Here is a 15,870-nt window from a genome sequence, read left to right on the forward strand (position 1 = left end):
TATTGTTGCTTTATAGCGTCGCAGGCAGCAGCTATTAATAATTAGTAAATTACTACTAGAATGTAAGCCTAGGTTCGTTTAAAGAAAAGTAAAATTTACACATAATATCATTGACATATAATAAACAATATAGACTCATAATCAAGCTCAAAATTTGTCGAAGCAAAACTATGCTTACGCAACTATTAGGCAGAGTTTTCGTTCATAGAATTTGAACATTTGAACTTTGACGAAATAAGGTGCTAATTTGAATGAATGTTTTAATGAAATATGAATATCTTTATATAAATTTCTTGATCTATGAAGACGTACTACAAATTACTTACGTTTTTGCTAGAGCGACCCCTTTAGAAAGAATAGGAAGGTAAAGGAGCGAACGGGTCACCGTACGGTATGTAATCTAGCAAATTCACTAAGTACCTATGTACATAATATATAACATTACCAAGAATATATTGAGAAGCAACAGTTAAGATGTTTATTTCATAAATTTTGCTCTCCATGATTCTTTACTCCACTCCACGATTCAAGATGGTATCTGATATCGGCAGCGTTGCTCGATAGCAATAGCATAAGCACAAGCTTCTTTTGAGCATCCACCTATATGCTGCCTCAAACCATAAGCGATAATAATCTAAAGGAAACCTCGTCTATGAGAGACTAGTCTGCAAACATCTGCCTATACAAACAAATACTGCACTCATCAACGAATGAAACGTAGGCCCATTGAGCTTCGGTACTGTTTAAGTCTTGGTACGACTTAAACTTAGGCAAGCGAATCTTGGGCTTTGAGCTGGAGACAATTTTGGACTAGCGTCTAATCTGAAAGGTGTGATATGAGGCTCTTTTTTATGACAATTACGGGCGAGATGAGCAGAAAGTTAAGTCTCATATGCCCAGTAATTTCACTAGCTACGGGGCGCTTCAGACCAAAACACAATAATGCTTACACATTACTGCTTCACGGCCGAAAAAGGCACCGTTGTGGTACCCATAATCTAGCCGACATCCTGTGCAACGAAGCCTCTCACTGGTAAATGCCCTATTCGCCTTAGGCCTGAGACTTCCCTATTCTTTAATGCCCTGGTGAAGCACATCAGCTCCTCTAGCCTGTTTCAAATGTACAACATAACATAAATTAAAACCATAACATACTGTTTCAAATGGTTTGTGCACTACTTGATTTGATGTGTGTAAACAGTAGCCTTTACTTTCAGATTTCAATAAATAATACTTTTCATTTTCGATATATAAATATGATAGGATGATGGATCTTGGACATTTACTTTTATTTTGCTCATCAAATAACTTTTGACTTGAATTTGACAATCAAATTATGGGGACGCAAAAAATACTTGTAATTCTATTATACTTATATCGAATTTGTAATGACATCACCGACTTACCATGCAACGCCATCAAAAACTAAATTGTGAAATTTTCAAACCAATCTCTCCAAATTGTGCATAAGTATAAAACGTACATATGCATACGTATGTGAAAAAAATGCAACTGACAGCCAATAACTTTAAATTCATAAGATTTTTGTAAAAAAATCTTTAACAAAGTAACGTGATCACTTCCAGCTTATTGTAACTCACACGGAAAATTACTGATACCGAAAACAATATTTCTGTACGCATTACGTTGTATCTTTTATTACTTCCTTATAATTTTATTTTTAACTAGATTTTAAAATACGTTAGTAGGTATTTTAACTATGAAAATAATGTAGTTTTTAATGCGTTTGCAACGTTAATATTTTTCGTATTTTTTTTGTCATTAGTTAATGGCATGGGGTCACTTGATGGTAGTTAAATTTCATCAGTAATCAACGGTCCACGGCTTCGCGTTTGGAAGCGGAGCAGGCCGCACAAACACAGCGTGAAAAGCGTCTCGTCCATGTGGGCCCCGGGTTTTGGCAACGTCGCTATTACCCATTCTGTAAGAATAAGTCACTGTAAATAGTGGCCAGGGTTTTAGTACGGTCGTTATTACATTATAAAAATGAGCCACAGAGAAGCGTGGCCAGAATTTGGCAACGTCGCTATTAATCTCTAAGAATAAGCCAATGTAAGGGGTGGCCGTGGTTTTGGTGAGTTCGGTATTATATTACAAGAATGAGCCACAGAGAAGCGTGGCCAGAATTTGGCAACGTCGCTATTATTCTCTAAGAATAAGCCAATGTAAGGGGTGGCCGTGGTTTTGGTAAGTTCGGTATTATATTACAAGAATGAGCCACAGACAAGCGTGGCCAGAATTTGGCAACGTCGCTATAATACCTACTTTACCAGTGGGATGCTTCTTTAGGTACCACAGCAGCGCCTGTTTCTATCATGAAGAAGTTATTTATTCTATTATTTATTTAATTATTAGGGACAATCAACAGTCTTAAATTAAAAATAAATTACAATTTATAAGACCAATTACATATAACCAATTATAAAATTAATTAGAGGTAGACATATAACTCAATTTAAAAAAAGAATATGTGCAGGCTTACATTATATGAATGTATTTACTGTGCGAATGATACTTAACATATTATGTCTCAGAAGGGAAAAGCGGCCGTTTTGGTAATGTCTCCATTTATATCTTATCAGAGTAGGACACTGTAAAGCGTGGCCGGATTTCTTCTATCTATCTTCCAATGACTCCTTTACTGAGAAGGTCGCAAAATGGGGTAAAATTAACTATGATCAATTTAACCCCTAAAGGATAAAATTTGCTGTTAATCTCAAAAATATAGTAGAATGGGCTGTTAATCATTAAAACGTCGCAGGATGTGGTTAAACGAACAATGCCGAACCCGCAAAGGATCAAGTTTGATGTCAATCTTTAAAGCAACCCCATTTGCCATTACTCTTCTACAACTGTCACTCTTCTTATACGTCACAAGTTCAATAAAAGCTTGGATATCATCCTCATCATCTGGATGTTTGGCGATCCTCTGCAGTGCAGTTTATAACGTGTAAAGAAAACTATGGATTACCCGTGAAATGTGGCCAGGTTTGGACAACTACTCCAGTATCAGGATAGAGTACAGTGAAAGCGCGGCCGTGTTCTGAAAATGTCACTATTATACTAAAAATTTAACCAAAGACTAGCCTGGCCCGGCATTGGCATGGTTACTATTATTCTAAAGAATGTGCCAGTGAAGATTGGCTGGGTTTAACTAGTACAATATACGCAACTGAAAACCAATGCATTATTTAATGACAATAAGGGACAAGACGAGCAGGACGTTCAGCTGGTGGTAATTGATATGCCCTGCCCATTACAGTGCAGTGCCGCTCAGGGTTCTTGAAAAATCCAATAATTCTGAGCGGCACTACAATTATTGCACTCGTCACCTTGAGACATAAGATGTTAAGTCTCATTTGCTTAGTAATTTCACTACCTAAGGCGCCTTTCAGACCGAAACACAATAATGCTTACACATTACTTCTTCACGGCAGAAAAAGGCGCCGTTCTGGTACCCAAAGAGGCCTCCCACTGGTAAATGCTCTTAGTCGCCTCTTACGACACCCTTGGGACTGGAACTTACACATTATTTTATTTATTTAAAGGCTGCAAAATAAAACAAATCCATAAGGCACTATGTTTATTTCTTTCTTTATACAATATATAATTATCATATGATCCATATATACAAAGCATAGTTTAATGCATATCGTTAATCAGTCATTACGTAATTGAAAACAAAAATAGCGCCTAAATCATTGAATGGGCACACTAAAGAGTTATGCGTAGCATGTATTAATATTTTACTATATACAAGTGTATGGCAATTTATAAAATATTTCAACAATATTGGCGAATGTAAAAAAAATAAAATCTAATTTAAAAAATAATTAAATATTTTTAATACCTACTAAAAAGCAAGGATTTTTTATTTTTTTATAAACCAATCATTGCCCTAAAAAATACCAGAAATCATCTTTTTGATCAACAGGTGTGGTTTTACCCTAGGTAACAGTACGGAGATAGTAAGTGGGCCATAATTAAGGTAATATACCCGATTTAAAAGAAGATACAAATTATGATTATATGAATAAAATCAGAAGGTAAATGACCACAACAAGATATTATTTAAATCAAATTAACACACAATATATATTATATATATAACCAGCTTACATGTTTGTTTTTATATTCACCACATTTAATGATACTTTCTTTCTGGTCAAAGACACTGACCTCTACTATATACCACTGGACTGACGGCTGTCAAAGTGCTTTTGTGTCTGTTTGATATTCGCCATTTTGGCGCTGTTGGCCATGTGGCGAGAGTCTGCGGTACTAAAACTAGTGATGACAACCTCAGCAAACATTGATAGATGGTGGCAAACTATTAACAAAAAAATTTTGTGTACTCTATTATGTTGATTCTTGAAGAATAAATAACACGGGAAACGAACGAAATTAATTCAAAATGCAGAGTTATTGTACGTTTCTTTGCAGCCATTTGTATTATACGCGAAAATTAGTTCTCTGGACGCTCGCGAGTCGCGCTTCAAATAGGCACAATAAATTTGCTGTCAAACATATGGAACAGCCTGTCCAGTGGTATTTATACAGGTCAGTGTTTTGGCATAATATTATATACATTTTCTTAGTATTTGTTAATAAAATATAAAACTACATATTAAAAAGGTCATTTATTATATTTATATATATAATAGTAGCGAACAAAATATATCCGTTTATTTCATTTAATGCATTATTTTTTTTGATCTTTTACTTCATACTTCTTGCGAATATAAAACACATATAAACACATGAGCTTTTTATCAATCAGTAACAAAAAAAAGTAAAACTCACTAAATAAAAATAAACTTTCAACTACCCTCCATTAAAATTTCACTAAGAAAATATATGTCATGGAATTTTAGCACTTTTAAACAGAACACATGTACATGTACTATCAACAAAATTTAATCGTGTCCCACCTTAATGTCATATTTTCAAACAAGTAGGTCGAAATTCGCTTGAACATACATTTCTGTTATCATTTTATTAGACACTGACATTCAAACAATTGTGATACAATCTTTTTCGTGCAAATATAAACCTTGCTGTTTTTATGATATTAAAATAATCATCAGGAAAGTCAGTCATGAATCAATTTTGTCGATTTTACATGCAATTTATTTAAGCTATTAAAATTAATATCATATTATTATATATTATCATTAATGCATCCTAACAAATTTTACGAATAGGTAGGCACCATTAAAAAAATAATTACATAGTTTGCAACAATTTACTAGTTCATCCAATCCATGAAAATAAATTTCCTCTATTTTTACTTTTAAATTTTTTTTTCGACAATTTATAAATTATAAATTGTTGCATGCGTTGGTATCTTGTCTCTTTTACGCACAGTTTTAATGTCGGCGACAAAACACACTATCACGGATTACGCATTGAGGCAAATGAAACTATTCCTGGAAACCTCCATCCAGTTTAATGTTTATAAGTTTACTACCCGGTTACATTATGTTACATTATCTCTGGACGCCACGTTGATGACGTCACATCGTCGCTTTGGTACGGTGTGCAAAACAAGTATCACTAGGATATTATTATTAATAAATAAACAAATACAATTTTTTTCAGTATTATAGATTGGTGTTGTGTTGTGATATTATTTCTGGTACTACTATAGCGACACAGAACAACAGAAACTACAGAACTATTAAGAACAAAAGTAAAAACGTAATAATGAAAACTTCACAAACAATGCAGCTATAGCACGAAAATATCACGACATGTACTTGGTACCGTTAGCGGTAATGAAACAGCAAACCCTACTGACGCAACAGGACGAGCAAGAGGGGGTGAAAGGGGCAAGGGAGGGGGTTTCACGTTCCAGTGAGATCCAGAGGTAATGTGGCCATGTAGTATAACTCTTCGAATACTTTTTGTTTTCACATAACAATAATTAAACTTGTTTACTCATTATTGATATTAATTTGTAAACAATTTGTTGTTTTTAAAGTGATGACCCTCACCTCTGGGATTAATTACACAAAAAAAACTGAAATCAAAATATTATAAACGTTGCGGGACTCGAACCCGCGACCTCTTGCGTTCCGTGCGAGCGCACTTCCAACTGTGCCAACCGTTCGAGTGACGTATCGTTTATAAAATCTTGTATGCTTTGTTCAACTCTCGGGTTGTGGCTTATTAATCGCAGAAGTGAGGGGTATCACTTTAAAAACATAACAAGTTGTTTAGATTTGCAAGAACGAAATTTTAGATCAATTTCCTAATATGTAAATATTGGGGTTGCGCAGGTTATCAACTGTAGAGTAGATGCTGTAGATGAAGAATTAATTTTTAAATCAATACAGTGCTCCCAAAATAATAATGCGCATACAGATCTTCGCTAATGGGCGTATTCCCGGAAACACCCGAATCATTCAATCGTAAGAGCCCTAAACAATGCACCTGCATTTTGCACCTTGTGAGAAAGAAATAGGAGTCAAATCATGTGTTCACAATGCGAAAACAAATCGGGCGGTCGGGTGTGGTAGCCGGTCAGTCAGTCGTCTTTAAGTATTGGTGTCGACTGCACGTGTTCAGTCTATGTGGAATTATATAGAGCTCCTATTACACACCCCTCTTGATATTATAATCCTATTAATATTATAAATGTGAAAGTTTGTATGTCTGGATGTATGTTTGTACTTTTTTAACGCAAAAACTACTGAATGGATTTTGATGAAACTTTACAATAATATAGCTTACACACCAGAATAACACATAGGCTATTATTTATAAAACTATGGCGTGAATTATACTTTATATGGCAAAACAACGTTTGCCTGGTCAGCTAGTTGTAATATAATTCTATTAAATTATGCTAAATTAATGCATTTTACCACTCTATATAGATATCGTCTCCCGACAGTCGGGAAATACGACCGTTGCCGAAAAGTGGCGAAGATCTGTATGCGCATTATTAATTTGGGAGCACTGTAATATATTTTGCGTCATGTACTTTACACATAATTTGTATATTGTGTAAGTTTTGATCATATTTCATACTTTGAAAAAGGATCAAAAGCTTCAGAATTGTCATGTTATTGCAGAAGCATTATTATTTATTTAAAAAAATATTTTAGATTACTTTATTTCAGTTGCCATTGCCTAAGTAAAATAACTAACTGTACATTTATACAAATAATATTACAATAACTAAAATAATTATTTCACAACGCGTTTAAGCAACCTGTTATATAAAGTTGTTATGAAATTTGACCTCTGACATTGAGATTAGAATGATTGGCTTTTGGCAAGTGAGCTTTTATTTATTTTTTGTTAGATTTCTACATGGACCTTGATCAGTGAACGAAACTAAAGCGCAAGTATCAATAAGCGTACATAAATATTGTATATTTACCCTCGCCGAGTCCTTTTTCCTGTCAAATCAACTTTTATATTCTTTATGAAGAAAAATGTGAATATATTACGCACTTCATTGGCTTTTTATGATTTCTTTAAGACTTTAGCGTATTCGGTATCATAATTTCCCAATGGTTGGTATATATATAGATATACAAAAAATCTTCAATTGTCGTTTTCGGCAAATAGTGGCCAAGTTGCCTCTATATAAAAATATAAAAAAAAAACGATAATTTATACAAAACGGAAACTCCAAATGAACTCATTTTCCACGACGTTCGTTTTAACCTGGAACCTTTCCAGTTCAATAAATCCTCAAATTGTCATTTCTGTGAAGGAGCTATGTTTTACTTTTCCGCAACACAATTACAGTTATTTTTCATAACCGGTATTGTTTATCAGTTAACACGTAAGTTGAACTTCACTTAGTACCTTTAGTTTACTTCAGTGCATGTGTAAGGGCTCTATTACACCGGGACTCCACGGTGGCGTCCATAAGCTACCAAGTAACTAACTAGACACCACATAGACACGAGAGTCATGACGCGTCCGAGCTGGTCGCGCCATCAAATTGACTACGCCATTAAAAGGACACTAGGTAAGTCTCTATAGAGCTGTATACATTAAATTGTTTGGTAGCGCAGACTGGTTGCGCCACCATGGTGTCCTGGTGATATATAGGGTGTAATCGTTAAGTGTGGTGACAGGTGAGTATTCCGTAACTGTTACATATATTAAAGAACTTTAAACTGACATCGAAAGTACGTTACCTAATCAGAAATATGATATCAATAACTTTTTAAAAATCAAAAGAGAAGTATACAAAAATTTTGATATTAACATACATTTACTATGAGATTAGTAGCAACGCAAAATAAGGACATACAATTTTAAAATGTTATTTTAGCTTAGTAATGATATTCATGGAAACCGTTTATTAACCTAACAAGATATAAAACTATCTTTTAATTAAATAATATACATTTCTTAGTTAGTACAAAATTTTGTATTCGAGGTGACGCCCTTGTTGTGCGATAATGACCTTTCTACTAATATCATGTATGGGAGTATTTAATATCAAAATTTTGGATACTTCTCGTTTAATTTAAAAAAAGTTATTGATTTCATCATACTGATATCGATTCAATTAAAAGTTCATCATATGATTCGATATCAATTAAAAGTTTTTTGATATCTGTAATAGTTACGGAATAATCGCCTGGTCACACTTAACGATTACAACCTGTATAGCCCTAAGTGTCTAGCCAATCCAAATATATTCTTGGTATTATAGTCATTATATTCATGCATATTAAAATAAATGTTATTAATAAATGGGCGTCCCGTATATACCACTATATCTCCAATATATTAGATCTGAGTCTTAAAACACCAAACCGTTCCTCCGATGGTCCACTTTAATATATATTTTAAACAGTTGTGAGACTAAGATCTACAGAATGTACTTAGACTTGACTCACGTAAATACAGCTAAGTGTAAGCTTAGCATAATCTCATAGGCTGCATTTAGTGCTAGCTACGCTCGAACGATGGTCAGCGCTGACGTCGGTCGAGCGTAGCAACAATTATGAAAACATGAACGCGTTCAGTCCAGCGCTGATGAATTGCTACGCGCGTAGAGCTACGTCGCGCTGAAGAGAATCGTCGGTCGAACTCGTCGGTCAAGTGCGTTCAGTACTACGCTGACCGAGCGGCCAACCGTACGCGCGTGTAAACGATGTTATAACATCGTCATCAAAAATCGTAAAGAAAAATTTGTGTTCTGGCAATTTCGAATACATTGTAGAAGGAAAAACCTTCAACTAGGCGCTCTATAATAATTGGGTAAACATGATATCTTCACCGACTTTAATTCCGTAATCGTTTGTAATACTTAAGTAATACGCACATATTAAAGAGGGTTAAGATGGATTCATTTTTCTAAGCAATTGTACACGCGCAATCAAGTTTGCTGTCAGCTGAGTGCTAAACGCAACACGTTCAGCGCGTATGGTACGCGCTACTGACCGTCGGTCGAGCACTAAATGCAGCCTTAAAGCGAAGAGTAAGCAGAAAACACGCAAACATGGTGTTTTTAGACAAGTTTTGTGGTGAGAGTATAGCATTTCGAGCCATGAACACTACTTAATCCTGTTACTCATATCCTTAAGTCTTATTTGTAGGTTGCTAATGCTTGCTATTGGTTATAGTTAACACTGCCGATCCTTTTTGAACTACCACTTTTCTTTGAAGTTAAACAAGTTTTTTGGCATGGCGTGACGCATTTTGTTGGTACATCTCTCAGAAAAGTTATTCTTATAGCTTGTACTTTTTTGTGTAGGTTAATTTATACAGATTAGTAGTGAATAACGAGGATTGTAAGCATATAAATTGTAACTGAAAACACACTATATACAAAATGGCAGATAACTAAAGTGTACAAATGTACTATCACGTTGCGTTCAAACAATTTTCGAGCTTAAGGCGATGGAACTAGATAACTTGTTCCGTGTCATCTCTCGCTGTCACTGTATCCTGGATGTTAGAACTTCTGTACAGCTTCAAGTTTGTTTCGGTGTAGTCTAATATCTTTCTGCTCGAGTGCCGGATGTAGAGCATTTGTTTGTGGTAGATTTTCAGGGCACCTTTGATTGTTATGTACGTAAGTCCGCCTAGAATTGTCCTGTGAAGGTTGTTTTTGATGGAACGGAAGAATATTTTGCCTATGATAGTGGATATGGTGGGCAAGAGCAGGGCGGAGCAGAATATCCTTGTGGGAGACAGATGGGCGTTCCCGTTTGTGTTGGTTTGGTTCGCGACGATAGCTCGGTCAGCATCCACGCTGAAAATAAATGCAATCAATTATTTTGTATCACTATTAGTTTTATAATAACTATTTTTCCTTATGACACTTTCTAGCACAAACAAAATATGTGGAATGAAGTTTCTTCTGAAGAATGAAAATACTGAGTGTTTGTCCTTTTCATGATATCCTATTTTTAATTTGTTAATTTAACTATGTATATAATATGTTTTGTGTTGTCATGAATAAATGCATACTATACTTTACTTGACTTTGTGCGGTAAGTCTAGCATGACGTCATGACATGGACGCCTAAATAAGCGAGTACTTTAAAGATCGGCAACGCTCCTATGTTTCCTCTGGTCTTTCAAGAGATCTTTTACCAATGGAAGGCTAGATTATGGCTGCCACAATAACTCTCATCCCTTATTGTTATAAGAAAGAGAGCATCTAGATACACATTTATTTTTGATTTTTTGTATGTCTTAATGATTTAGTATTGTAGTAGAATAGTCTATTGTAGCAAAGAAAAAGTAGAAAAATAATTAAAATAGGGTAAAATTATAAAACTCAACCCGCCACCAAACTTTTAGTTTACTCTTAAGTTGGCACGTATCACCCTTCCGAGACACCAATGTTTATTACTGCACAACAATTCGCAACAACGTCGTACCGAACAAGGAGTTAGATGAGGACTCGGCCCGTGTTAGTGTCATTTATAATATAATACGTATGAATTTAAAGTTCATTAACTATAAGTACAAAAGTTCAAAGGGTTTAATAGAATATATGATAACAAACCACCACCACCTCACAATTAAATATCATAACAGAGTTGAGAGTATAGTCTTAGACACAACAAGACTAATTAAATAATGCATTCATTGCATAAAAAAAGAACACTTTTTTTCTTACATTGTCAACAAATCGATTTAGCCCAGTTATAAGATGCACTGTAGCACCGAAGGGCTGATTAAGTAAAACGTAGCAGTAGCGACAGCAGTAGCCATGCGACAGCAACCACTAAGCGATCGGTCGCAAAATGTCACTAGAATTTGTATTACGCAAGCCGATCGCACATCTATTGCTCGCCTGTCGCAGAATGCTTTTTGCCAGAGATACTAGCGCCACTTGCGATATGACAGCATTAAACGAAAACAAAATAATCAGCTGGAACTATACTCTAGTGACTCTGGGTTACTATGATTACAAAAGTCACGTTTGACAGAAATGATCGCGAGATTTACACCTGTCGCAACCCTGTCGCGAGAAAAGTAAATCGTAATCACCCTGCTGTTTTCAGTAGCAAATTTAATGGGTATAAATAGATATTATGACGTAGAAAATTCAAATATTTTTATTCAAAAAAGGATATGATCTCACAATGTAATATCGTACAATAAAAGTTATTATTTTGTAGCCTGAGGGCGGTCGCTCCTTTTCCTATCTGTGGTATCACACCACACAAACGTTTTTTAACAATTCTTTAGAATTTCGTAATACATTTTGTTTTGAACGTTTTCTGGGATCTGGTTGTAAAAACTAATAATATACATCGCCCCACAAAAGACTTACTAGCCGAGTCGTAGGCATTAAAAGTTTGGATATGTCTGTTGCTATAACCCTAAATCTGTTGCTGGTGTCAACATTATTAAAAAGTCAAACATTATTGGATGCTGACTGTACAAATGCATTCTAACGCCAGACATTAATATGACAAAGTTCCATCCTTGTCTCAACTTTCGATAATTATAAACACATTATTGAAAACTAAACCAAAATTAATTAACAAATTAAAATATAGGCTGCGAGTTTCACTTACTTGCCAAACGGTAATATATAGGTCAGAGCTGGTATTTTGGCGCAGTACTTCCTCAGGAATAGAAGCACAGAGTCCTCCCAGTTGTACATCTTTGCGCTGATGAGGGTGACTGGTATCGTTGGTAGCAGCACCAGGAGTACCAAAGGGTCTGCTGACTCCATCATCTCTAGACCTTCTCTGTGCCCTACCACCTGCAAATAAGACATACGTAATGGTTGAGTTCATAAAAGAAAGATGTTATATTTTTTTTTTATGAATTATGCCTTCGCTAGAACACCAGACATCCTTAGCAATAGGAGGTTTATTTGCACAGGATGATGGCTAGATTATGGGTACTACAACGGCGCTTTTTTTTATCGTGAAGCAGAAATGTATAAGCATTATTGCGTTTCGGTCTGAAGGCCGAAGTAGCTAGTGAAATTACGAGGCAAACGAGACTTAACATCTTATTTCTCAAGGTGACGAGCGCAATTGTAGACCGCTCAGAATTTCTAGGTTTTTCAGGCATCCTGAGCGGCACTGACGTATCAGTTACAATCAGCTGAACGTCCTGCTCCTCTCGTAAAAAAAATCAGAATAATCATAAGTTTGTCTAGCAGCGTTTTATGAGAATGCTATTCAAAGGAACACATATTTATGCTGTTTAGAGCTTTTTTTACGCGTAAAGTAACGCGAAGACAACAAAATGAGAATTATTCTGCTATTAGCTGTATATAAAAAACGCAGTAAGTACATATTATACTACTTACAAAGATTTAGATACATTGCACCTACTTAATCTTAAGATAGAGAGGTAAAGTGCATATTCAATTCTGTCATAGACAACCCTGCTTTTTTCGGTAATATTAAGAGACCCCGCAAACTGCAGACTTTCGATCGGCTGATAGTTTGGTTGTTTGGCTGTTAAGTGCGCACACTGGCCCGACTAAACAGTTGGGTCTGGGACAACTATCGGCCGACAGTTTTAGGGATTTCAATCTGAATATTCTGTTAAGTTAGTTTTTTTTATAAAGCGCGGGCCTTTTTTCGACTTCTTCTATCAAATTTTCGATCGACGTTTCAACAATCAGTGCGGGAGTAGAACAGGATAGCGCCATCATGAAAAACAAAAATGACCGTCCGATGCCAAATCTTGGAGCAAACTGAACTATCGGCCGAGTCTGGCCGACTAAACAATCGGTGGTGTGCGCGCCTAGAAGAGCGCCGTACTGATTTAACAGTCGGCCGATAGTTTGCCGACGGTTCACTTTGAAGGCAATCGTGTAGCCCATCAAACTTTTTTGTCGGCCAATACCGAATCGTTATAATGTGCGCACTCTCATACATTTTCATACTGATTAAGAAACCAACCAAACTATCAGCCGATCAAAAGTCTGCAGTATGCGGGGCCTCTACACATTTCATTAAAATTATTTCGCAAGTTGATATAATGCCCCAATAATACAAATATAATGAGTGTTTACTTAGATAATTTACGATACAAAATAATTGATTGAATATCGCAATTAAAATTAATTTTATACGCGTCATATCTGATATCTTATCCCTATCACCACACCGGTTTTATCTTGTTATGCACTTCGGCATAGACCACCCCCGACTCCCTGCATGCACTTTTTCTCGCAGTCCGTGATCAAAGAATTCCGCTTCAGCTTCTATGTCACATTTTTTACATGGTCCACCTCTGTATCTTCTCCCATATCTCTTGGCTGCCAGATTGGGAGTATTTTGCTCCATATGTCTATATCACGAACCATATGTCCAACCCACTTCGTTTTTTTTTTGGGACAATAAGAGACGAAACGAGCAGCACGTTCAGCTCATGGTAATCGATAAGCCTTGCCCCATTACAATGCAGTGCCGCTCAGGATTCTTGAAAAGCCCAAAAATTCTGAGCGAGACTACAATGCGATCGTCACCTTGAGACATAAGATGTTAAGTCGCATTTGCCCAGTCATTTCACTAGCTACGGCGCCCGGTTAAAGCTAAGTATCCCGTAGCACGAATTATGAGGTAAAAAATATTGTAATTGATAGAGTTTTAGTCCACGATTATAATGATACCATCATTATAATCGCAATTGTAGTGTCGCTCTTATTTCAAGGTAATGAACCGTTTTCAAAAAAATAACAATATTTTGTAACTCCAAATTCGTGCTACGGGATACTAAGTCCAACCCCTGCGCCCTTCAGACACAAACACAATAGTGCTTACACATTACTGCTTCACTGCAGAAAAAGGCCCCTGTCATGGTACCCATAATCTAGCCGGCATCCTGTGCAAAGGAGCCTCTCACTGGTAAAAGTGCAATACTTTCGCATCATGTGCCATCTAATGGTAGATTCAGGTACTGTAATATGATTCGTCATGCATTGTCAGAAAGTGACGTATTAACAAAATAAAACAATTAGCACACGAAACGTACTGGCCAGTTGTAATGACGGAAAATTGTCACGATGACCTGACATTTCGTGTCTATGTATTATCGAAGCAATAATGCGGATATCTGGTATTCTATTAATTACCTAAAATATATGTTGAATACTAGCTGACCCAGTTGTATTGCCATAATATATATTAATGCATAATAAAATAAATATTAATTAAATTGTTATTATAAATTTATCGTAATACAATAATTATTGTATTCGATTGCCATGTTGCATCTCTATTGCGGATCTGTAGATGAAATAGAATAATATAAAAATGGCGATACAAAATAGGTGTTGATCGTAGAAGGATGAAAATTATAACTTGTTTGTTTTTTCCTGAATGCTGAATCATAATACAATAAAAATATATATTTTTTGTCGAAAAATAAATAAAATATTTAGGGGTTACCCTTATCATTTATGGGTATGAAATACAGATTTTGCCCGATTCTCCTACACAATATTTCAAACAAATTCGTTCAGCCGTTTCGGAGGTGTTTGGTAACAAACACCGCGACACGATAATTTTATATATTCGAATTAAACGAGTTATTCTTGTATATATAGTTAATATATATATATAATTCAAAAGAATAACAATTCAGAAAACGGTTTCAAAAGAAAACAACTCGAGTTGCTACTGAATGAAACGAAAATGTTCTAGACTTATGAAGAAACATTGGAAAAAATAACTATACTGCATTCACTTAGACTTGTTTCTCTGTGGTAATAATGGGTTATCGGTCATTAAACAATTTCTTATACTTATCTCAAACATACTTAAATTGGCTGGTTGCACTTTGGATCTGAGGTATCGATATATTTTACACATCTCGAAATTTTGGCTTTAACGATTTGGATCAAATTTACTGCACAGGGGGCGGAAAACACTATTTTACAAATTTTGCACAGCGAGTTACTGTTAAGCCGCATCCGCTGCGCCGAGTTTACGTATTTGTTAACACAAAAACATGTTTTATAAACAGATTTAGGGCGTGGCTTAACAGTTTTGTTAAATAAAACATCTTAACATGTTTACCGCGAGAATTGGATAACAGACCCGAGATCGCGGGATGGGAAATTAATGCATAATTTGTTAGTCTTCACTGAATGAAGACCTATCATTCGTAGATAGCAATAATTATATTCACAAACAAATGTGATGGAGTGGAATAAAGAAAATACTTTGATTTTTATACAACTGATACCAAAAAAGACCAGTTCTTTGGGATGTTACATGGATGTAGATCATAAAAATAAATACAAAAAGCTGGATGCACTTCGTCACAACTCATTTTTTTTTAAATGAAACAAAAACAGTTTTGATAAAGTGTTTTGTTAAAAAATTGGCGCAGCAGACCAGGCTTTATACATTGAAACGAGCAATTCTTGTAAGTAGT

The 15,870-nt window shown here is 35.4% G+C and overlaps 1 protein-coding gene across 1 annotated transcript in view; it reads right to left on the bottom strand.

The window, feature by feature from the left end:
• Positions 1-3,591: 3,591 nt before the first annotated feature.
• The window catches only part of LOC126979564 (E3 ubiquitin-protein ligase MARCHF5), a 28,206-nt gene continuing 15,927 nt past the window's right edge, over positions 3,592-15,870 (bottom strand). The window contains exons 3-4 of the mRNA XM_050828932.1: positions 12,039-12,229; positions 3,592-10,255 (exon numbers count right to left, since the gene is read on the bottom strand). Of these exons, the coding sequence (XP_050684889.1) occupies positions 9,907-10,255; positions 12,039-12,229 (540 nt within the window). The 3' untranslated portion in view covers positions 3,592-9,906. The remainder of the gene's footprint in view (positions 10,256-12,038; positions 12,230-15,870) is intronic.

This window comes from Leptidea sinapis, chromosome 3, assembly GCF_905404315.1.
Source record: "Leptidea sinapis chromosome 3, ilLepSina1.1, whole genome shotgun sequence".
In the NCBI taxonomy this organism is placed as follows: domain Eukaryota; kingdom Metazoa; phylum Arthropoda; class Insecta; order Lepidoptera; family Pieridae; genus Leptidea; species Leptidea sinapis.